Raw genomic sequence first — 23,263 nt, forward strand, 5'->3', positions numbered from 1 at the left:
ATATGGTCCTGAATCCACTAAACAATCTTAACATGCAGTTTAAACCAAGTCAACTCTCAAACTGTTAGAAACTAACAAAACTACAAACTGTTTGAAACTAACAGTTTTTCATTTTCTGTTTGCTCTTAGTTTTCACTAAGGCAGTCACCATTGTTGGCTATATTAGGTTCAAATGTGAAATGACTGGTAATTCTGTTCTTTGTTCTAACTTTATCCCAGTTTTTTAAGTCCCTACTCATAATTTAATCCGTATGAGGAGTAATGGTAGTTGTCTTTCCCTAAAAATGTAGTCCTAACTGTGGTATTCCTCATGATGAAATGGCTGGGTTGGCAGGTCTTAACTCTTGCTGAATCAGACTGCAATTTGCTGACATAGTGGTGGACACTTAGGAAGGTGGCTACTACCATGAGAATTGCAGTGCATTAAGAGAAGTTTGAGCAATGTCAAGTAAAAAACTGATATCTAATTGTAAACAATTCTTTTATCTTAAGATAAATAAAACAAGTGGCATTGTGGAAGCTTCCAGAATCTTGAACTTATATCAGTTCATTCAACTTTATAAAGACATCACCAGTCAAGCAGCAGGAGTTCTTGCGCAGAGTGGTACTTCTGAAGAAGCTGCTGAGAGTTTGATGTCTGTGTCATCTTGTCAGGCCAGCTTGTGGATGGGAAGGTATTTTGATATACTCTAGCTTCTGCGTCCAGTTACAACATAAATATTTGGAAGTTGTGTGTAAAAGCTGAACTACAAAGGTCTAGCGATCAGAACTGCATGCTCTTGGCAGATGCAGATTTTGTAGCATCGCAAACATGAGTAGCACGCCTTGTACCAAGAGAGCTGTACCATGCTTGGGTGAAATTCTATTGGTGCTATCATACGTTAGCTTTGGAACAGTCACTTTAATGATCAGTTCTAATATAAACATGGTATATGTTGAATCTCCTGGATAAGGAAGCAGGAGGAAATGGAGTCAGCTGCAGCTACAAATCTAGGGGTTTTGACAGTGTTTGTTTAAACAGATTTTGTTATTGTTCCACTTAAACTTTCTCTTCCTCTTTTACATTTTGGCATGTGGAAGTTCCCATCTGTTGCCACTAGAAACTCATCAATTACAGTAATAATTTAACTTGTAAGACTGGAAAAATGTGAACTGTCTCACACGTGTTGACATCCTGCTTTGTTAACTAGAGGAAAAGTAAAAAACTAAGGTCAACACCTGCAATAACTTCAGTTCAAACTGAATGTAACAGCAAGAAGCTTGTCAGCCTTTCCCTGTGTGGAAATGTTCTACCAGCAATTCCTTATTTTTTAACTTGCTGAATTAGTTCAGAGTTCTAACTCAGTTTTAAGTGAGGTAGAGATAGGTTTTACAAGAAAAAGTAGTAATTGGTATAGTTCTCTATAACAAGCAGTGAGGAGCTGGTCAGCTATGTTGTCATTCTACTGATAGAGCCCACTGGGTTTTTTTAAGTCAGTGGATTGCAGAATGTGTTCTTTCCATTTCATTTCCTGTTTCTCTTGTTTGGGAACAAATAATTTTAAATTATTGGCTTTTCTGTGTTAATAAAATGCTAAATTCGGTAGCAAATTTTGGGCATGTTTGGGAAAGCGTATTTTCCTACTCTTTTTCAAAGATATATGGTTATACTAGAATACATGTATATCTGGAAATGGCCTTTTACTTCCAACAAACAAGCCAAGAAAAAAACCCCACCCAGCAAAACAGCTTCATATATTGTTAAAGTAATTGTGTAGATATAAGGTTTCCTAGATGGGTTTCTTTTTCAGTTTTCAATCTTTAAGGTGGGGGAGGTGAGCATCCTTCGTGTTTGTAAACTTAATTGCTGTTGCAATGCAGTGATGAATAACGACTTTTCTAATATGCTGGTAATACGCTGGAATTTAGTGAGCTTACCTTATCCAAGGTTTTCAAGTTATAAGGAAAATAGAGGCTGAAGCACCTTCAGGTGTTTACACTGAGGAAGTCTTCTGTTTTGTTTTTCTGTGATATCCTCCCGTTTGCTTAAATTCTTTACACCTTTAGACATTTTTCAGTGTTGCAAGAGCTAGCCGTCACTGCACAAATATAGCAAATGTTATCTGTTTCATTCTTTTTCTTATCTTAACTTCTACCAGAATAATACCCCGTTTCTCTAGAATATCCACTTCCTATTCAGAGCATACCAAAATAAACCAAAAATGTGGTTTATGCTTTCTGATAATGAAGAGACAGGCATTTCCTTAGTTTGTCACTCCTGTATTTTACCATTTCTTCAGAAACTTAGTCCACTGGCTAAATCTTGATTTCCAGAAACTTTATAAACAGGGTGTCTATTTTAAGTTTAACTGCTTGTATATACACCAGTAAATCTCAAAAAATGAAGTGTTATCAAAGGTTAGTACTGAGAGTTGCGTGGGGGAGGGAAATGAAAGGGAGCAAGTCCAAAGAACCTAGTGAGCTAATCAAAAGATAGATCTTTTTGGAAATGGTTGTCCTCATTGTATGTGAATCACCATCTAATTCTACAAAAAAATCTCCTAGTGTTCTAAAGTAACTTCTCAAAAAGCAAATTGAAAAGGAACCCCCTAGGACCGACTGAAGAATAACCAAAAGCATGTTAATTGCTGTCCCTTAGCTGGCTCATCTGTGTAGTTAAAACTCCCAAGATGCCTAAGCAGAAGTGGTTTGGTCCATGGTCGTTCCAGTGGACTGTCTCCTGAATGCCATTCTTTCTAGAATGCTACCTCTGTGCCCCAGGTCACAGAAGGGATTCCTAAATCGGGGGTTTTGGAAAACCTGAAAATTTCAGAGCACTTACTTGGCTGTCTTGGAAGTGAGCTGTGACTATTAAATTCAAACACAAAAAAAAACCTCAGAAAAATTAAACAAAAAAGGAACCCTAGGGGGTTGAAGCAAGGACAGGTAGCCTGGGAGGAATACAGAGTAATTGTCCGAGCAGCCAGGGACCTGGTTAGGAAAGCTAAAGCTGATAGAATTGAAGCTGGTCAGGGACACCAAGGCAGAAAGAAAAGCTGCTATAGGTACATCAGTGATAAAAGGAAGGCTAGGGAAAACGTGGTCTCTCTCCAGAAGGAAACGGGAGACCTGGTTACCTGGGACATGGAGAAGGCTGAGGTACTCTGTGATTTTTGCCTTGGTCTTTATGGGCAAGTGCTCCAGCCACACCGCCCAAGTTGCAGAAGGCAAAGGCAGGGACTGGGAGAGTGAAGAATCACTCACTGTAGCAGTTAAGGTTTGAGACCATCTGAGGAACCTGAAGGTACACAAGTCCATGGGACCTGATGAGATGCATCTGAGAAGTCACGGCAGTCTGGTGAAACTCCCACTGACTGGAAAAGGGGAAACATAGCTCCTGTTTTTTATAAAGGGAGATAAGGAAGACCTGGGAAACTACAGGCTGGTCAGTCTTGCCTGTGTGTCCAGCAAAATCATGGAGCAGATCCTCCTGGAAACTGTGCTAAGGCACATGGAAAATAAGGAGGTGGTTGGTGACAGCCAGCATGGCTTCACTGAGGGCAAATCGTGCCTGACAAATATGGTGGCCTTCTACAACAGGGTTACAGTGTTGGGGGATGAGGGAGGAGCAGCTGCTGTTATCTGCCTTGGACTTGGGCAAAGCATTTGACCCTGTCCCACATGACATCCTTGTCTCTAAACTGGAGAGACATGGATTCGATGGATGGGCCACTTGGCGGATAAGGAGTTGGCTGGGTGGTTGCACTCAGAGTTGCAAGGGAAACAGGTGATGAGTGCTGTTCCTCAGGGATCCATATGGGAACCAAGACTGTCTGACATCTTTGTCAGTGTCATGGACGCTGAGGTTGAGGCACCCTCAGCAAGTTTGCTGAAGACACCAAGCTGCATGGTGCAGTTGATATGCTGGAGGGAAGGGATGCCATCCAGAGGGACCTTGACAGGCCGGAGTGGTGGGCCCGTGTAAACCTCATGGAGTTCAAGCAGGGCCAAGTGCAAGGTCCTGTATGTGGGTTGGGGCAGTCCCAAGCACAAACACAGGCTGGGCAGAGAATGGATTGAGAGCAGCCCTGAGGACTTGGGGCTGTTGGTGGGTGAGAAGCTCGATGTGACCCAGCAATGCGCGCTGGCAGCCCAGAAAGCCAGCCCTATCCTGGGCTGCATCGAAAGAAGCGAGGCCAGCAGAGTGAGGGAGGTGATTGTCCCCCTCTGCTCTGGTGAGACACCCACGCCCGGAGAGCTGTATTCAGCTCTGGGCCCCCAACATATGAAGGACGTGGACCTGTTGGAGTGAGTCCAGATGAGACCATGAAGGTGACCAGAGGGCTGGAGCACCTCTCCTATGAAGATGGGCTGGGAGAGCTGGTGTTGTTCAGCCTGGAGAAAAGGCAGCTCTGGGGAGACTTTACAGCCACCTTCCAACACCTAAAGGGGGCCTCCAAGAAAGCTGGAGAGGTGAAGGGCATGTAGCGATAGGACAAGGGGGAATGGCTTTAAGCGGAAAGGGGGCAGGTTTAGGTTAGGGATTAGGAAGAAATTCTTCACTGTTGAGGGTGGTGAGACACTGACACAGGCTGCCCAGAGCAGCTGAGGGTGCTCCATCCCTGGCAGTGTCCAAGGCCAGGCTGGACGGGGCTTGGAGCGGCGTGGACTGGTGGAAGGTGTCCCCACCTGTGGCAGGGTGGTTGGATCCAGATGATCTTTAAGGTCTCTTCCAATCCAAACCATTCTATGATTCTATGAAAATAAGGGAACTTTACGTGCCTGGTTAGGTCAGTGAAAACTGAGGATTCACTGTACGTTTTCGTACTTGAGAAGGTCATGCAAATACGTTAGGACCTTTAGATACAAATATATATTATTTGGGGGGAAAAAATGAAGACAAATAAAATGAAAACGTCTGTCCCAGGAAGTGATCTAACTCCCCAACCCCACTCCCAACAAGAACACCCTGGCAAAGCTGTAGTAATGGTCAACTTGAGAGAGTCCTAATTTGAAGGAACAATCATGAGGGGTGAATTGGAAGGTAAAATCAGCCTTTTCAATTTAATGAGCAGTTTAGCTTTTGGCATTTTGATGGTGTGTGAAATTAGTGGACATGCATTCTAGTAGTGATCCTTTTGACATGCACATTTTTATCTGTGATATAAGCTAGTATGCAGAAATTGGACAGAGGTCATTACGGAGTAGTTCAGCTTGACAGCTCTGTGAAAGGAAGGCAGATTCTTCTGCATTTAAAGTAAACGGTGTTTCTGTTGTTTTGCAAAGTTGTGTGACAACTTCTCACACTTCTCTTGTTGATAATGAACAAGGATTTGCATAACCCTCTGCAACACAAAAGCACCACATGGCAAAAAATAAATGCATATTCTAACTTAGTTTAGTTCATCTACTGCGGTTTGTGGGTAGCTTGAGGCTGTGTCTGCTGACGTATGCTGAGATGATTTAACTAGTCCATTCAAAAAGTCACATGTTCCCTGCAGGTCAGCACAGGTGTTCTTTTCTGTCCATCACTAATTATTAAGAAAAATGTAGTAACTGTTGTAGTTGCTAGGACACAAATACAAACCTTACTAGTTACCTGGGAGAAAACTCTCTTCTCTTCTGCAGGGTTAAACAGTTGACAGATGAAGAGGAATGTTGCATCTGCATGGATGGACGTGCTGATTTAATCTTGCCATGTGCTCACAGTTTCTGCCAGAAATGCATTGATAAATGGTAATACATTTTAAAGGATATTCATTATTTTATAGTATGTACTGGTTATCAGAGATGCTTCAGTTTGGTCTGACAGATTCCTTATTTCCCTTATAATTTAATATCTGAAGGTATTTGCAAGCTAATATACATATGATACATAACAAGCTTGAGTAAAATCAGATTGTAGCAGAAGGAAATGGCTTCAGAATTCATAAACATGAACATTGTATTTTGGAAAAAGAGATGTGAAAGTGCTTTTCAGCATTTGTTTTATAATTTTATTCTTGTAAAACTAAATTATTGTATTGCTGTTCGAAAACTAGAGAAGACAGGGTATATGATGATGCTGGCACATTATGCTTCACAACATCTCATTAAAAGCTTCTTTTTAAGAAAAGAATCAATAGTTTGTAAGACTATGCAAATATGAAGGTGAGTTGCACTATCTTAGCACTTATTTGGGAAATAACTATCAGAGGGATTTTTTCTGTGTATTATGCTTTCACTTGAAATAAATAGCATACCATCTGCTATTTTAAATATATAGGCTTTTCCGGGGAAGGATTTCTTCTCAATAGCAATGCCTTCAAATTTATGTATAATATGTATCTTACAATATACGTTCAGCTTCACAGTAAAGTGAACAGGTTTTCAGCTTCTGCATCTGTCTGATACACTAGTTGTTGGAAAAGAGAGAAAAATTGTTTTGTGGAGGAGCGTAGCTCTTCTCCAACCGTGCAGAAGACCTACAAGGATTAGGCAGGTGTTTTGGCAATCTTGCTTTAGGTGATACAGATATTCTCAGTTAAAAGGCTTTTTTTGACTAGTTAATGCAAATTATTTTACACTGAAGTCACATAATTTGTGAGCAAGAATTTTGTTTTGTGACTTTTTCAAAAGCTTATCAAAGAAGTTACTCTTACAATGGTATGCTCCCACAAGGAAAAAAATTGTAAAAGTCACTGGATCTCAGAGTACAGCTAGGCATCTCTTTTCTGGGAAAATATTTTAGCATCTGTCAGCAATGCAGGGTCTTAGTTTAGCAGCTGTGGTGGAGAGTGCATTATGTTCGACTTTGACTAATGAAGCAGCTGAACTCAGTAACTTAAGTTCCAGTTATACCATTCTTTTTTTGTTATTAAAATGTTAAGGTTCATTTCTTAACCTAGGCATGTAACAGGCTCCCAGCTTAGAAGTGTAATTGTTTGGGACCCCTGAATGAGTTGGTGGAGGGGAATAGGAAGGACCCTGAGGGACCAATTCTAAATTTCAGTGGGCTGACTGACCCAAGAAAAGGGTTCCTTTTTCTCTTTATATAGGAAGTTTATGGGGACTGATTTCTGAAGTAGCTCAGCTGAATACCTAAAGATAGGAAGAAGTAATTTAGACCGTGAATTTCCATTTAAACTTTCTGGTCAGGAAGCTCAATGCTTTTTGTTGATTATGAGGAACATGACTTCAAATTTATCACTCAAAGAATGGAGCTACATTCAGAATTGTTGGCCAGTCTTCCTCACAAAGAAAAAGTTTTTAAACAAACAAAATACACAGGTGGTCTAATCCAGTTAACCTGATCATTCTTGAAGTTCTCCCTGGGTTGTGGCTTTGATTTTCGTTGGGGTTTTTTGGCTTTTTTTGGCCAGAAAGAGACCGTCAGTGAAAAGTACTCATTTCTCTGGCTTCCTAACAGGAGCGATCGTCACAGAAGCTGTCCTGTCTGCCGTCGGCAAGTGACTGGGGCAGGTGATTCTTGGGTGGTCTCAGATGCACCTACAGAAGACGATATCGCTACTTACATACTTAACATGGTAGATGAGGTGGGCCAGCCTCACAGACCCTGACACTAGCCCAACAAGCTGACAATAGCAGAAGCACTTGAAGCTTTTGTTTTCACGAACATTTGTTTTTACCTCTCGTTGCTGTTCTTCCACAGTTTGTCTTTCACTTCTCAGCTGCTGTGAATCTGCGCTGCTCTTTTCGAACAGGGTTTATGAGCCAGTGTATGTGTGCGCAGTCCTAATTATTAACCTGTGCTTTCAGTAAACTTTGATCATTAACAAAGTTTATTTTAACAACTTTTGAGATAATTAATGGCTCGACTACTAGATGAAACAATTTGTAACAGCACAACTATAACTGCTAACTGCTGTTTGAGTATCACAGGGTGCCGCTGCAGAAGATGAGCCACATCAGATGGCTTGACCTCACAGTTCTTATCCTTAAAACAGTCCCTTTAGTTTCATGACAAATGTGAATAAAGATGAGTTAACACCAATGGTTATTAATTAGAAATTTTACTGCTGGAACTTGAAGATGTCCCACTGCCTGTTCTTCAGTAGCCAGTTATTGCTGCTTTTAGTGCTTAAGGTAATGGTTTCAATCTGATCTGTTAGGAGTTACAGTGTTATTTTAAACCTGTTTTGAAGAGTGTAGGCAGCTCTATTAAATGTACTTGTGCACTTCCCTTTATTCTTCTAACAAGATTATCTCCTAGAATATTTTTTTAAATATGATAATTAGCATAGTCTTATTAGCTTGGAAACATTAAACAATTTTATACACAATCCTAAAAAAAGTAAATCAGTTTATAGTTTTTTGATCAAAACCAGCCAAAATTATTTGTAAGCATTAGGCATATCTGAGGAGAATGCCTTTATTTGAATCAGCAGTTAAGGTGTAGTTTAGTCTGATGCTGTGGTTTTATCTGCTTCTGGTGAATTTTTGAAGTGATGAAATCAGAGATACAAGGTATACTAAGAGTTATGAGGTAATAAGGTAATAATCTAAGTAAGGGTGCTGTCTTTTATATCTACAAGTGCAATATGCTTTTATGTAGCAGAGAGAAACTTTAACAATAATGTTGCTTGAGCGAGATGTGCATGTGACAACTTGGGAAAAGGGATATCACAACTGGAGTGCAACAGTGTTTCTATGTCTGGCAGAGTGAAATCTTTCAAGACCTGAGTTTAGACAGTCTAAAATAAATTGTTAGTATTCAGAAAACCCATCTTAAGCCTCTTTTGCTTACATAGTGTTATGGAAGTCAACTGCTATTGTAGAGAATTAATGATTTTTTAATACATATTAACAAATACTACTATTTTAACTTGAGGCAGTTGAGTGAGAAATACTCACGTGTAGCATTTGAGGGAATGTCAGCATAAATGGCACTTACAGTAAGACTGCATTTTTAATTACTGTACCCGTTAAGATTCGATGATGCCATAAGGCTAAGGCCTTTTATCACAGATTGGTTCTGAACTAAAAGGTGTGTGCACATGTAGATATGCACATTTGGGTTATTTTCCTTAATTGGCTACAAAATAATATAATTAGGTTGGGGACTAGATCTTGGGAATTTGTCTATTATACTTCTGTTTGTTAAGGAACGTGCATAACATACAGCACCCATGTAGGCTTGGCTTGTGGCATAGTTGTCAAATTTAGCATAGACATTCAGACAGATAAGCAACGTACTCTTGTGTGTATCACCTACAAGCCATTATGGCTTAGTGTGTAAATCTGTATGTAACTACTGAAAAATCCACTTATGAATGTATATAGCTTAGAACTAATTTTTTCCCTTTGTTAATTCTTTGATATCAATGAGGTATTCTTCAGAAAGTGTGTGGACTGGTTGGTTGCATAAGGGCAGTTGTTATTTGGACAGAAAATTGTTAATGGTCAGGGATTTTCCACTAAAATATTTGCAAATATTCCTAGTCAAACATCAGTTGGGTTTCTCTTTGGGTTTTGAGCTTGCATTAGTCCATGTTCAGAACTTTAAAATTACCTTTGAATTTTTTAAACTTTTTATATCACTGGAACAGAAAGAGCATCTAAATTAAAGCTTCAGGCTAACTTTATTTTTCAAATATTTCAGGAATTATACTTCTGAACTGAGATTTTATAAGTTGATTTTCTGCTAAGAACTCACATGAACTTCTTAAAATGTAATTTTGTAATGATGCAAACAGGTTGCTAATTGCAGCATAATGACACTTGCAATTACAATATAAACTAATGCAAAAATTATTTAAATAGTGAAAAGTAAACTTTGTATTCTGTACAGCTTTTTTAATTAAGTTGCTGTAATTCACACTGCTGTGATGTAGTTACTGTAACGTGTGCCTTGTAAAATATATGTACTGTACGTTATGTGGGATGATAGATACATTAACACTGAAAAACTAGTAATTTGATACTGGTTGGTATTACCTAGTCTGACTTTTGGAAATTCAGTTTTGGAAAAGGAATTGCGTTGGCAGGGACATGGTGATGGGTTCCAGAAGGTAGACCTTGAAAATGTGAATTGCTGCGAATAGCTGTTGGTGGGGGGGCATTAGAACAAACTAAAGTTCCTTGTGTAAGTGAAGATTTCTTACAGGTTTAATGTGAAATTGTAATTTAAACACTATAGGTTTATTAATAGGTTGTATTAATAGCTAAGGACATTCCAGTATATTAAACTTTGTGTATGAATTGTGCAATAAAGTTACTTTGGAAGAAATGTCGATGTTGTTTTAAGTATAAGGAATCTCTTGGCTTTGATACCACGGAAGTCTGAAAACTGAATTTTAATCTGTATACGATTCCATTGTACAGGTGCTGTGGTTAAAAGGATGCCATGTGAGTCAGATGTCTCTTAAACTTTGAAGTGTGGTATTAACCAGGTAGCGTAAATGCAGCCCTGCAAAAAAGACTCACTCTGATTCTTCTCTTTTTCTTGTCAAAACAAGTAACAATAAAAGACAATATTGAGGAGCAGGTTTCCTTTGGAAAAGGATTTTTATTTATTTATTTATTCCAGAGAAGAGTGATTTGCTTTTTCCCCCCAAGTTATTCCATCATGTTTCTACTAGTATTTTAAAGCTTAAGTATGGTATGGTTTGAAGTATTCTTTCTTCTCCTGATTTTCCCTGTTTTTCAGTAAGAATTGAAGTATGTAATTAACCTAACTGTTTCCTCTGTCTGGTTACTTGGTTTATCTTTTTTGATCTTTCAAAGCCAATTGAGAAATGGGAGAGGAATGAATTAACAGATCAGGAAGTTAAAACCGGAGAACCTACCAGCTGACAGACACACTAGAAGGTGGGTATACTTGAGGAATTAACAAAAACTTGTATTTCCTAGGTTTCAAGTTTAGACACCATATTAATGTAATGTGCATGGTTTTGGTTTTAGTGGGAAATGGCATTATTTACCTTATATACCTTTCCCTTTCCTTTAAAGACAGTTCTGTATGTGATGTTAAAGGTTTTCCAATCCACACTCATTCCAGTTCTGGAAATGCAAGGCAAGCAGCGAAATGTCTGTGCTGTAGGTTTGAACTGGACTCCTGAATTCTGCCCCTCCACAGATGTGTGTGCCAAATGCATGATTTTTAGGAGGAGCATCGTAACGGTGCTTTGTGTCCCCCCGAACCCTCGAACAGTAGCTTCCTCAGGGAGCCTTAGAGATGCCTGATGTAAGTGGGAGCTCTATGTTAACCTGTCTGGCCTTAACGCTGCATTTACATAATTCTTTAATTTTATACCCACTAAGTACACGTGCTCTGCAGTAGAATTAATTGTATTGTGACTCATATTACAGTAGTTATTTTTTCTGTTGTTAGACCATTCTTGAAGATACCATAATGTTTTATCCTCACCTGTTTTAAGTGGGTTAATGGAATTCTGCTTTCTTGTGTGTCTTAAAAATCGGTCATTTCAAAACTGAATTTTTTTCAATTGTCACTTCTTCAGTTGTTTGGTACTAAGTCTAGAATCTATCATACAGCAGCATACTGTAAAGACCGAACATTCATTTTCTGTTGCTGTGTGTAGCTGAAGTGAACTGGGTGTGTGCCAGTGGGTGTTGTGTCTCTGGGCGGTCTGACAGCACATTTGACTTTTGTATCGGAGCTGTCAAGATGCTAATTAACAGGTGATTGCTTACCTCACTAACCTAACTATCAAGGTTAAAATATTAAAAGCTGGGCATGGGGTTTGTAGGCCTGAAATTTAGTAAAAAATTACCAGTTTTGTGAAGTTGGATAGAGCTTTGCCCGGTGTGAGTCTGGAATGAAGAATGCTGTCCAACAGGTAATTAAATGAGCACTCTTCTTTGGTTCAAAGTGCTGTTTAAACATACAAGGTGTTCTTAGGAATTAAGCCTAACCCAGTCAGAAGCCTGCCCTTCTGGAATTTGATTATTCATGGAGCAAGGTAGGGTTTTGATACAACAGTCTGCACTTCCCTGCTAGTGTGATTCCAACCAACTTCAACAGACCTTAAAAAAACCCCATTTTTTCTATGTGACATGGTACCGCTTCGTCATAGTTAATGATTAATGGATTAGCAGTGTTGCTGCCTCACTATTGTATATACTACTGTCTGTGCTGCATAGCGTTGGTATTTAGTGCTTTGAGAGGTCTGGGGAGAAGTACGCACCGTTCAGTTACAGGTGAATCTTTGCTCTTGTGCTTCACGAGCGCTGCTTGTGTACAGAAATTAAGGGTTTGTATAAAGAGAGAGAGACGCATTTTAATCTTCATCTAAAAATCTTTATTACATTTCCTATGTAGAAAGTAATTTGCGTTAAACTTTTTACTCCTCAGAAGTCATCTCTGACTGTAGCAGAATGTCTATGTTGATATGAACTACTTATTTCCATTGGTCACTTGTTGGCAGCTTAGCTGTGTTTCGTCAGATAAAGCTGTGCTGTTGTTTTAACTGGGAGTGCTGGAACTGCTTTCCTCCTCCCAAACTCAGGTGGTTTGACTCTGTTTCATGTCAAGATGAGGCCCGGGGATCAGGAAGAGGTGCCGTGTGCCCTGCCCTGATGCCCAGTTTGGATGAGCAGGGAACCAGGGCATGGAGAGCCAGTGGGGGCAGCCCTGCAATAGTTTCTCTTCAGGACTTGGTGGCAGGTCTTCCCTTGGCACAAACCAAACCGCTGGTTTTCAGTAACACTAAGCTGCTTTACGTCAGCTAAGCTTTTAGCTCCTTCTCCTAAATATTGCCGCTTCTCTATCTTCGATGGTTGTTTTCTTTCACTTTTCATGCTGTAGTAGTCCTTAATTTCAGTTTAGTCTTCTATACTGCTAACACTGTAATTGCATAGGTTTTTCAGTTTGACTGAAATGCAGATATTTTGTGCAGCTACAATTTTAGTGAGAGGTATACACACACAGAAACCCTAACCATAGTCTTTTATAATTTATTTATTAGTGTAATGTTTAATGCTTCCACAAGAGGCAAAAGATAAACATCATTTAATCTAGGCACAGAGAGAAAAAAGTTTTTACAGACATTCCTCCCCTGACCCAGCTTTTTCAGACTTAGATTTTAACTAGGCAAACGGAACAGAAGGGTTAGCCACAAGTAAAGAACAATTATATGAGAAGAGAAAGTAGCTCTGCATTATCCAGTGGCAAAGCAAATGCCTTGAGTTTGCTAAAGTAACATAACGGAATGGAAGAGCATCGCTAGAAATTGTTTAGTTATGTTGTAAACATAAAATAATCATAATTAACCATTTTAGGTGAAAGTATAAAATGCTCGGAGCTAGCAGATTTAAGGAGGTCTTGAATAACACTTGAACCTTAACACCAATGACATGCTGAGAAAACAGGATATTCTTCCTTTCTGAAGCAACACCCACCCCTGTCACCAGCTACAGTGATGTTCTAGTCCCCCTCTGCCTGAGTAAAACCAGGTTTGAACTGAACCCCGTCAGGGGGGGCGGAATTAGCAACTGCCCTGTGTTGCATTTAAGTAGATGTGTACAGCAGCGTTCATGCTGGATCTGCCTCCATTATGTACATACCCCAAGTCTGCAAGGTTGCTTTGAGCAGCCGTACGCCAGAATTAAAGTGCAGCTTTTTAAAAAGAAGCTGAAGAACTGAACTTGAGAATCAGTAACGTTTGCCTAACTAAAAGATGACTAAAACAGATGATACAGTGGAAGCTTGAAAGGATGGTTTGTTTCCCTAAATATAACACTACTAGCTCGATTTATCCTTAAAAGCAGCACACAAGGAAGCACAGAAAGCAGAACTTGTGGTCATAGCCACTGGTGTGTCATCGTTATTATTTTTGAAATTCCGATTGCTGTCTATTAATTCATATCCATTCATTTTCATATGAAAATTCATAATATTCATATCCAGTTTTGTTTTTCTTTAGTAAGAGCTGCAGACATGTTAAAACCTGATGTGTTTGAGGTAAGGAAAGCTGAAAAGGTATTAAAACATATACAAATTCAGTATAATATTAAGAAAACTAAGTAAGAAATCAAGAGACAACAAAAGCAGCACTAGTAGCAATCTCAGGTGAAGCAACCCAAGTAAAGCAATGTTTATCAGATGAAACTACTTACAATTTAAATTCTTCAAACCAAGCATGTTGCTTCTTTAGCCTAGATGCAGATGCTTTTCTCAGGTAAATAATGTTATGTTGATAATTTATTATTAAGTTGTAATGAAAACAAGACATTTTATGCAGCTAAAATGATTGAACCACTGTTTTCAGATTTCTTAAGAAAATCCTAAGAACACTGCACTCGTCAACACTGATAATGCATTGTACAGGCTGCTAAGATTTTTTAGCAGAGGCAGACAGGCAGTGCTGACCTTAGTCAATTAATAAACTGGGACAGTTTTATTGTCACACAGTTGAGCAGGGTAGCAGCACTGTTTCACACACTTCTTAGCTGCACACAGCAGGCCCTAGGCTGGGTCGTGGAAGAGCTACAGTCAAGGCTCCCCCCACCTGTGACCATCCTTTGGAGGAAGAAAATCTGCAATCACTGCACTTCCCTCTGGGTGACACTGGCTAACGGCAGTGGTCACTGCATGGCCAGAACTCTGCTCCCATGTCTCTGGTCTCTCTCGGAGCTGCCTTACGGCCAGGCTGTTTCCTAAGGGTCTTTAGGTGTAATCTCTCCTACAGGGCTCTTACAGGGCTATGCAGCTATAGGAGGTGATAAGGAATTCCTCCTTCCCTTACTTTGGTGCCATTTCCCTGCAATCACCATTCCGGATAGCAGGTACATTTAAAAAAGCGTCCTTGTAGGTACTGCTTTGAAGTGCTGCAGCCTGAGGAGAGACTGTGTCTTCAGTGTATATATACAGTTATGCCATTAACGAGTTGTTTGGTACTGGTGATGTCACCACTGCTACTGGCTGCATTTACAAGGGAGAGACCGACCTGATCAGCTCTTGAAAGGAAGGATGCAGGTGCCTGCGCCCCAGAAGACAAGTGGCACAAGATGTCTGATACGGTAAAACATTCAGGTTCGAAGTCTAGGGAGGCTTGATCACCTACTATTCAGTATTTGCTTTTAATGCATTAATTCTGAATTCCTGTTCTAAAGGTGCCAAACCTCCCTGTGTACACAATACCCGGGTCTCTTAACTATAGGCTCAAGATCCTCGCTTAGGGACTAGAGGCCTTCAAATGAAGTAGCATAATGTTGGACTTACAGGCATCAACATACCTTTTTGGTATGAAACTACATGCAGCTTCTACGGTGCATAGATGCTATCATGTTATTGCCTTTAATGCTTTCCAGAGGGCTAGTACTGTGTCGAAGAAGGATGAGCAAATAGAAGAAAGGTTGAAAGTGATAAATACTCCAGTAGCCATATTTTACTAGCCACTCCATCATAAATAAGAAGTTTAACATAACATGATTTGAAATTACATATTTCAAGTGGGCTGGTGCTATATAAATAGACAGTTTGAATTCTCATTCAACTAAAATATAAACTAACACAAATGTGTAAAAAGAGGCCAGAAGTAGGACCAGAACCCAGGTCTGGCATTTCTACCACTGATTCATAAGAACACTTCTTTGTTCAAGTAAAAAATTTCTCTTTACATGCAACTAAAACTATCTGCATAAATTTCTAAGTAATTGGAACTGGCATATCCACATATTCCTATTACAAAGCAATAGAAAAGTGTTCTCAACTTTCAAGGCAAAGTTTTTGCAATATTAGACTCATTATTACAATGTACAATAGTGATGATTTTGACACCACATTTTCTACTTACTGGATTAAAAAGCATTAATCTGCTGTTCTTCATAGACATCCTACATGACAACAGGAAGTAATTCATTAGTCATTAAACAAAACTACCAGATTTTGGTTTTTCTTGTTTTCCAGTGTAACTGTTGAAATGGCACGATAAAAACTCTGTCTAAACACCTTCCAGAATGAAAGGGCAGCCTCACAATTACGCACCCCATACAAACTGCTAATGAATGAAGGATTCACCTTGCAAGTGCTAAATGCCATGATTGCTACTGAGACTAGCAGGACAGAAAGAGGTGCGTGTGTACTATCGGCATCTGCAACATTCTAAGGTGCAGATCACAGATGCTATGAATATTCTCTGGTTTTTTTCCAGGTTACAATATAGCACACAGTTAAGACAGTATGAAACAAAGATTACATGATTCTGAGTTTGCATTTAATATTTACAGCAATCTTACAAAGCTTAATGTTTGTAGGAACTGAAACTTTTGCAGTGAGAATAATGCAGTAAAAGATAACAGCAAGTGCTGTTTACCTCCCGTAGATACTCTGGTTTTCTCTGTACTGTTACATCTTGGTAGCATCAAAGATGGATGATTCCATGTTAATTAGCATCTTATCCTGCTTCAGAGTGAAATGTTTTGGTTTCTTCAAGTTTGTAACTACTTTGACAGAGTAGAAATCTCTTCTGTTCTCATAGCATCAGACAGGAAACTAAGTTCATTGCACAGTGTCTCATACCTGAAGGCCATCCGGATCTGTGCAACATTTGTCTTTCGAATGTCATTTCCCTCAGGCCCTTCTTTACAATAATTCACCCCTAAGAATTTCTGTTTCTCCTGTGAACATGAATAGGAAGAAGTCAGTTTAACTGCTCTGATTTACTGCGTAACTGAGCATTTATTAGTTGAATGACTCCAGTGCAAGTAAAAACCAGTGCAGCTTCAACCAGCTGGCCATTGAAATTTACCTCAGAGTCTTAACCAGTTTGGGAGATCTGAAGGCCAAAGTTTATATATAAGAATTCTTTACTAAGAATTTATTATTATATATACCCAGCAGTATGCCCAGTCTGACTTGCTCAAACCCTTTGTCCTAGCATTCGGTCTTCACTACTGCATCTTTCATGTGAGGGGTACAAAAAGAGGCTTAGGGTTCTTTTATTAGTTAAATACTGCACAAGAGGAAAATTAGTACTTGACGCTAGAGAATATCGGAAGGAACAACAGCATGTATTTCTAAAGACCCTTCACATACCAGCTCCCTGCCAGGAATGTTTGAAAGTGGCATAGAAGAGAGGATGCTCTGAACTCCTAGAGAAAGCCATGGATGTATAAAATTTTAAAGGCAAAAGGGAATCTAATCTAACCTGACTGCCTATCTAAACCACAATATTTTCTCCATTATTCCCTTCTAAGCAAAAACGTGTCTTGCTTATGACACACAGGTTGTTTTTACTCAACGCAAGACATCACACAAAGTTTTGGGACTGGAGGCAGAACTGAGCATAGACAGGCACCTGGTCTCTGCAGGTTTGGGGAATTCCAAAACAAAGCTAATGAGGAAAAATGTAACGTTAATATTTTTTTAATGTAAGACTGCATAGCAGATAGTTAGCAAATATTTCAGAAAAGAGGACACGGATGTACACAAATACATAAGAATCTACTATTTAATTTTCAGACTGCTGACTTGTCAGTTCTGATTTGCCCTACTATTCACAAAATAAGATTTTTTTTAGCCACAATTACCTTAACTGACAATCCACTCTGCAGTACGCTGTTTCTTGCTATTTCGCATAAGTCACAGGTACTTAGTTTCCACACCTGGGCTGCAATCGCATATTCTTCCATGAGAGCTTCCTGTATCACCAAAATATGTTTAATATTAAATTACACATAAATAAGATGTGAATGAGGATACGTACTCATTACAAATTAAGGAATTTCTACATGCTCTTTAGATAGCTGTGAAAAATTAGAAGTTTAGGACTTCAACATCACAATTAGTAACAGAATTGTTTATTTCAAATTTCCCAAGGGCAACTGTTAAATAATTAACAGGCACTGGGTATCCAGTTCTCTTAGTCTTAAGAAATTGCAGCCTGCAGTCCAGATCCTTAGAAGCATTTCTTAGTTTCAAATGAGATCCCAGGGTATATAAACACCTTGGAGGATCTAGTAAATCTGTAATGAATAGTACGTAGAGAGAGAGCAGGGCAATTTCTCAGTTCTGACCTTCCACACGAGAAGGCTGGGTCTGACTCTAGTGGGCTCACAGCTGAGGATCTTCCACACTACGTGTAACTCTGCTGGCACTGCGTTACATCATGCAGAAAGCCCCCACAGAAGCTCTGGCTTTTCTAGCAGAGATGTGTCACAGGCCAGAAGCCAGCCTGGGTGAAGCACACCAGAGCTCAGCTTGTCCTCAGGACACTGACAAGTGAGCAGCACACAGGCCACTCTCAAGGCACAGCATGACTCGGGTCAGTGCCAACCACAAAACCGGGGCATCCAGAGCAGTGGCCAGGCAATTCTGTCCTGCCAGGCCACCCAAGGGCAAGAATCAGCTTCAGTTCACTGAGCAAACAGCTCATACGTCATCTTCCCAGATTCTGCATCGTGTTTTTGTGATGTACTTCCCCAGATTTATTAGTAAGGAAACTGGACTTTCCTGGCACTCTAGAGGATTGTTTATGAAGGCTCAAACCTCCCTTCAGCCTCATCCTTCATTCTATACTTCAACAGCCAACACTGGAGAGGCAAGAGTACAAAAGAAACACAATTAGGAAATCAGACATTTCCCCCTGAAACCTAACAGTGAGTAGCAGACTGAGAATGAAGAGTAATAATGAATGAAGTGACTGAAAGAAATGAAAATTTATAGCCTAAGCAACAATACAAAATAGCTTTCGGGTCATTCTGGGCCTATGTGGTACTGTTGCCAAATGCACAGAAAAGCGCTTTTTGCAATTCCTACCTTTGTATAATGAAACTGCATAGGGTCATCTGTGGAGAGGGAGACGTGAAGTCCCTTGTGTAGAAATTCCCGTAGTGGATTTTTCGAGTACTCGAGGAACAGGCTGTTGTTACTAAGTGGAGACATAGCAATGGGTATTTGTGCAAGATAATAAAGATACTGGAGGACAGGACTCTGCAAAACAAAGCACAGTCAGCATTTAACGGTACTATGGCATAATGAAAAAAAGGATTTCCCTTGGATAAAATGGAAACGGCATTACAGAGGGAGGACTAAGACCAAAAAAATTAGCTTGACACTAAACTCTCACTTCTTTAGAAAACACTTAAAAGTCTGAATTTTAAATGTTACTGATCTTTATAAAAATAATTTACATTCTTTAACATAAATGTCATCTTTTTTTAAAATTGGTGACTAATAATTACTGTAGATTAGTAAGTATGTATGATTATTAAGGGCACTGTATTTGACACTAACTGCATACCTGCCCCCAAAACCTGAAAGTCACCAATAACAGATGGGTAAGGACTACTAGGCAATTTCTTCTTTTCAAAACTGCAGTCCAATAGGTAAGTCTTAGGAGCAGAATAAGTGTTAATTTATTAGAAGTCATGTGCTGCTGTTGCACATGATATAAATAATCTGTGGTCACCTCATCTTTATTACTATTTTTGGCTTAACCAACCTGTGACCCTAACAAGTGCCTTTACTATTATCTGCTGTGCCAGGTTATGGCACCAGGCTAAATGGGACAGAGCGACGAGGAGAATGCTTTGGTCACATACAGCCTTACTACTCCTCTGTCAGGGTCTAATTTTAGGAATTACTGGTTCCGAGCATAACATCAGACATGATATTAGGCAAATTTTTTCTTTGTTCTTGGATATGTTGAAACATACAGAGAGATTTTTCCAGCATTAACCAGAAAATCCAGCTTAGAAGACACCGCTTGCCAGAAAGTTACAATAAACTCAGTCCAAGTCTGCCACCCACTGACCAATTATTTTAATTACAAAACTGGCCTGGGGATGAGTTGTGTTACGGTTTTTATTAACTGATAAGTCAGGAATGATAACGTTTGTCCTGTCATAACAATGAAGTTGTATATAAAGTATCGCTGTGTTATACAGCTATGTTAAATTTCTTGATCAAGTGATCCCAGTTAGTCTTAGATATAAATAATCAAAACCTTAACGAACTTCTGAATGAACCCTGAAGTACAGGGATGCCAGTCAGAGAAAATGACCCTATAATGTCCCTATAAAGAAGAGACTAGAGCTTTCCTTAAATTCTTCTGGGACCTAAACCAGGGACCAGAAACAGGTCTAAGCAGTTTTTTCCATGCAATTTTAGCTCTGCTTGGAGTAACCAAACCCAGGTGCCACCAAGTCTTTGACATACCTGAACAGTTACCTTCCCTCAAAAGACAGAGCTTTAAAATACTCACTTAGGACAAGCTTTCTGCTTCTGTAGCTTAAATGAGACTGGTTTGGGTTGGAAGGGACCTTAAAGATCACCTAGTCCCAACCCCCTGCCATGGGCAGGGACACCTTCCACCAGTCCAGGCCACTCCAAGCCCTGTCCAGCCTGGCCTTGAACGCTGCCAGGGATGGAGCATCCACAACAAGGTCCATGTCCTTATGCTGGGTGCTCAGCTGAGCACACCACTCCACAGAGGGATTCAGATCAAAGTGAAGAGTTATGTGTGCCCTGCTAAGAAAATGAGTTTTGGGTTGCCCAGATGAAGTCCATTCGGGGACTGCTGTTTGAACTAGTGACACTGCTATTTAAGCAGTGAGTAGTTAGTTCAGGTGAGCAACCAAGCAGTACCTTCTTCAAGAGCAATCCGTGAGAAATGTTGTCTGCTGTCAGAAAGGCTGACACAAGGTGTGTGATAGACCCAGCTTCTCCACAGTGAGGTCGAAACAGGAAAGTACACATGCCTCTTTCCCTGAGGAAATTAAAAACAAGTTTCACTAACAAAAAATGCACCATTCTTCATCTGTTCTGTATGTAATTATCATCTATATGGGAAGTGAAGAAAAAAAAATTTAAAGTTACATTTTCTCATACAGTTTGACGTGACATCTAATCAGGCCTACCTATGGGCTGCTATCAGAAGGGGCAGGTCCCTCCAGTCAAGCCCCTTCCACCACCTGACATACTTGTTCCTTCCTTCTTTCCTTCCCTACTTACATCTTGTTTAGCAATTGTTGAGCTTCTGGGTGAACAGTTACTGAACTGATTTCAGTTGAGGGCAGATGGCAAGCTGCGTGAACTGAGGCAGCCTGAGGCTGCATCATTCCTAGATTCAAAGTGCAGGAAGAAGTGGAAGCACACTGCCGAGAGTTAGCTAACCCTACCCCGTGTGATAACCTGCCATCTCACCAGGTTAACCTCTGCATAATCCCACACCCTCAGCAGCACAGAGAGGATCTAGGGGTGGAAGTCATTAGACTAGACTTCACACTGTAATTTCTAGTATTACTTTTTAAATCATCTATATTAAAAATTATGCTGGGTTTTGGGTTATAATGGACACTGTTATTCAGTGCAGACAAATGACCCATAAGTATTTGAAGATGTTCAAAGAATTTAACAAGGACTGCTAGAGTATAAAGTGGTTCTAGGATGGATGTTTAGTACTATTTCTCATGCAAATGGATGCGAGGATGCAATCTGTCCTCGCTGGCTTTGCTAATGCTACCAGAAGTATAAAACAATGTTGTAATGGATGTGCCTCAAACGCTCAGTCTGTTTAAGAGGGTGAACAGTTTTACTGACTCATTGATGAGTTATGTCATTATCTCACCTAGCTGTAAACAACATTTAATGATTATCTAAGGAGATTTTCAAACAGTAGTTGAAATGGTCTTGAAGTAAAAAAAAGAAATACGTAAGCTCTGACAGAATCTGTCTTTGGAAAAGAAAAAAAACCCAAAACATACTACAGAGAATGTAAAGAAAGTCAGGAGAAAGGGATGACTTCGGTACCTGCTGCAGTGTGCCCTTTCCATTAGGCCTGTTTGTTGCGGGTACAAGGTCATTTAAGGTGGGTGTTTTTATTTTGAGTTTTGATTACATAGGGTGGTAGAGAAAGAAATGCTTGAGTAGCAGTGGGAGAGAAGTAACATTTTGCATGTTAACTTGGATAAGACCTGTTAAAATGACTAATCTGTACACCTCCTATAAAAAATCCCAACGTGGTTTATAAATAATAATTAGTCAAATCCTTGCAAGGTAAGCGATGAGACCATAATATGAATGGATAACATCACTGTGCCTCAGTCTGAGTCAGCTGTGCAGATCACTCAGTGAGTCAGCCACAAAGTCAGGAACATAACCTCAAGTTGAATTTCAGGCTTTACTGAGCCTGATGCCAAAATCTGCTTTTACAGTCATGACCTCACATTCAGTGTCATTACTCCCCGTGTTACTTGCCTAGACATTGGTCTCAAAAGTAGTAAAACTGAATGAGTCAAGCAGCACACTAAAGTAAGTTAGCCAGATGTGCAGTTCGTAATTATATCCTCCTTTGTCTATCTTTGATAACGGCAGCAGTCTGTAAACCAGTATTTCACAGCGTAACTTTGTATCTCTTAAATTACCAGGAGATGGCAAGCTACCAAGAGGTACGTTATATGTGGAAATCCACAAATAAATCCAAGCAAAGATCCACAAGTTAATTTTGTGGGATTTCTTCTTTTGCTTTGGTTGACATATTCAGGTATAAGGAATTCACACAAAAAAAATACACACAAATATCAAACGCAGATATTAATCTGATGTCTTTACAATTTCTGAATATTTCATTTGAATTCATTTTGCTGTTAACATTTTCAAAATAACTCATGTACGCCTCTTGGACTCTTTAAAATAATGCAAGATAACCATTGCTTCAAAAGATACCCAGTCTAGACACTTGACTTAGACCAAGACCAAGATTATTGATTTTTCTTTCTAGAAGCTCGTGAAAGAGAAAATTGACTACTTACCTCCTAAGGTTGTTTAGCAACATGATGTTCACGTACATATAATACAGATAATAGCTATACGGGGGATTCTTCTCGCTGGTCCAGAGGTCAGGGTTAAGGCTCTTGTCAGAGAACATATGGCCACTATGTTTGGATTCATCATCAACACTGTCAAAACCGGTCACCTGGTAGGAGAAGAGATTCACAGAAATCAGCGCTTTCGAGAAGCAAACTTCAGCGTTACTTACTCTTGCTTCAGGACTCACTTGTGGAAAGCATCTAGTCCTCCTTCTTGGTTTCCCTCCTTATACTAGCAGTCCTGCTGCTCTGCCCTCCTGGGACACCATGCCGACCGCAGGAATGAAGGGTTTTCTTGAAGGAAGTTTCTCCCATTTTTGTGATCAGAGACAAATAGGAGACCTAGGTGCACGAACACCTTCAGGCCGCTGTGGAGGGCACAGGCCTGTAAGACTCCCTCAGATCCAGATTATAATCTTTTAAACTATTCTGCTTTGTTATTTGAAAAGCAGCTGAAGAGGCCAGAGGCTCCCAGGAAACCTCAGAGTTCTGAGTGGGGGCATAGTCAGAA

At 39.8% G+C, this 23,263-nt stretch overlaps 2 protein-coding genes across 6 annotated transcripts in view; one reads left to right on the forward strand and one right to left on the reverse strand.

The window, feature by feature from the left end:
• The window catches only part of RNF141 (ring finger protein 141), a 14,564-nt gene extending 4,357 nt beyond the window's left edge, over positions 1 to 10,207 (forward strand). For all 4 annotated transcript variants that reach the window (XM_080404839.1, XM_080404840.1, XM_080404842.1 and 1 more), the window contains exons 4-6: positions 493 to 674; positions 5,608 to 5,715; positions 7,388 to 10,207. In XM_080404839.1, the coding sequence (XP_080260965.1) occupies positions 493 to 674; positions 5,608 to 5,715; positions 7,388 to 7,538 (441 nt within the window). In that variant the 3' untranslated portion in view covers positions 7,539 to 10,207. The remainder of the gene's footprint in view (positions 1 to 492; positions 675 to 5,607; positions 5,716 to 7,387) is intronic.
• Positions 10,208 to 12,885: 2,678 nt separating this feature from the next.
• The window catches only part of AMPD3 (adenosine monophosphate deaminase 3), a 35,875-nt gene continuing 25,497 nt past the window's right edge, over positions 12,886 to 23,263 (reverse strand). For both annotated transcript variants that reach the window (XM_080404715.1, XM_080404714.1), the window contains exons 11-15: positions 22,696 to 22,859; positions 20,531 to 20,651; positions 18,701 to 18,874; positions 17,473 to 17,583; positions 12,886 to 16,560 (exon numbers count right to left, since the gene is read on the reverse strand). In XM_080404715.1, the coding sequence (XP_080260841.1) occupies positions 16,384 to 16,560; positions 17,473 to 17,583; positions 18,701 to 18,874; positions 20,531 to 20,651; positions 22,696 to 22,859 (747 nt within the window). In that variant the 3' untranslated portion in view covers positions 12,886 to 16,383. The remainder of the gene's footprint in view (positions 16,561 to 17,472; positions 17,584 to 18,700; positions 18,875 to 20,530; positions 20,652 to 22,695; positions 22,860 to 23,263) is intronic.

The sequence above is a fragment of the Falco punctatus genome (assembly GCF_963210335.1).
Source record: "Falco punctatus genome assembly, chromosome: 10".
Lineage (NCBI taxonomy): Eukaryota > Metazoa > Chordata > Aves > Falconiformes > Falconidae > Falco > Falco punctatus.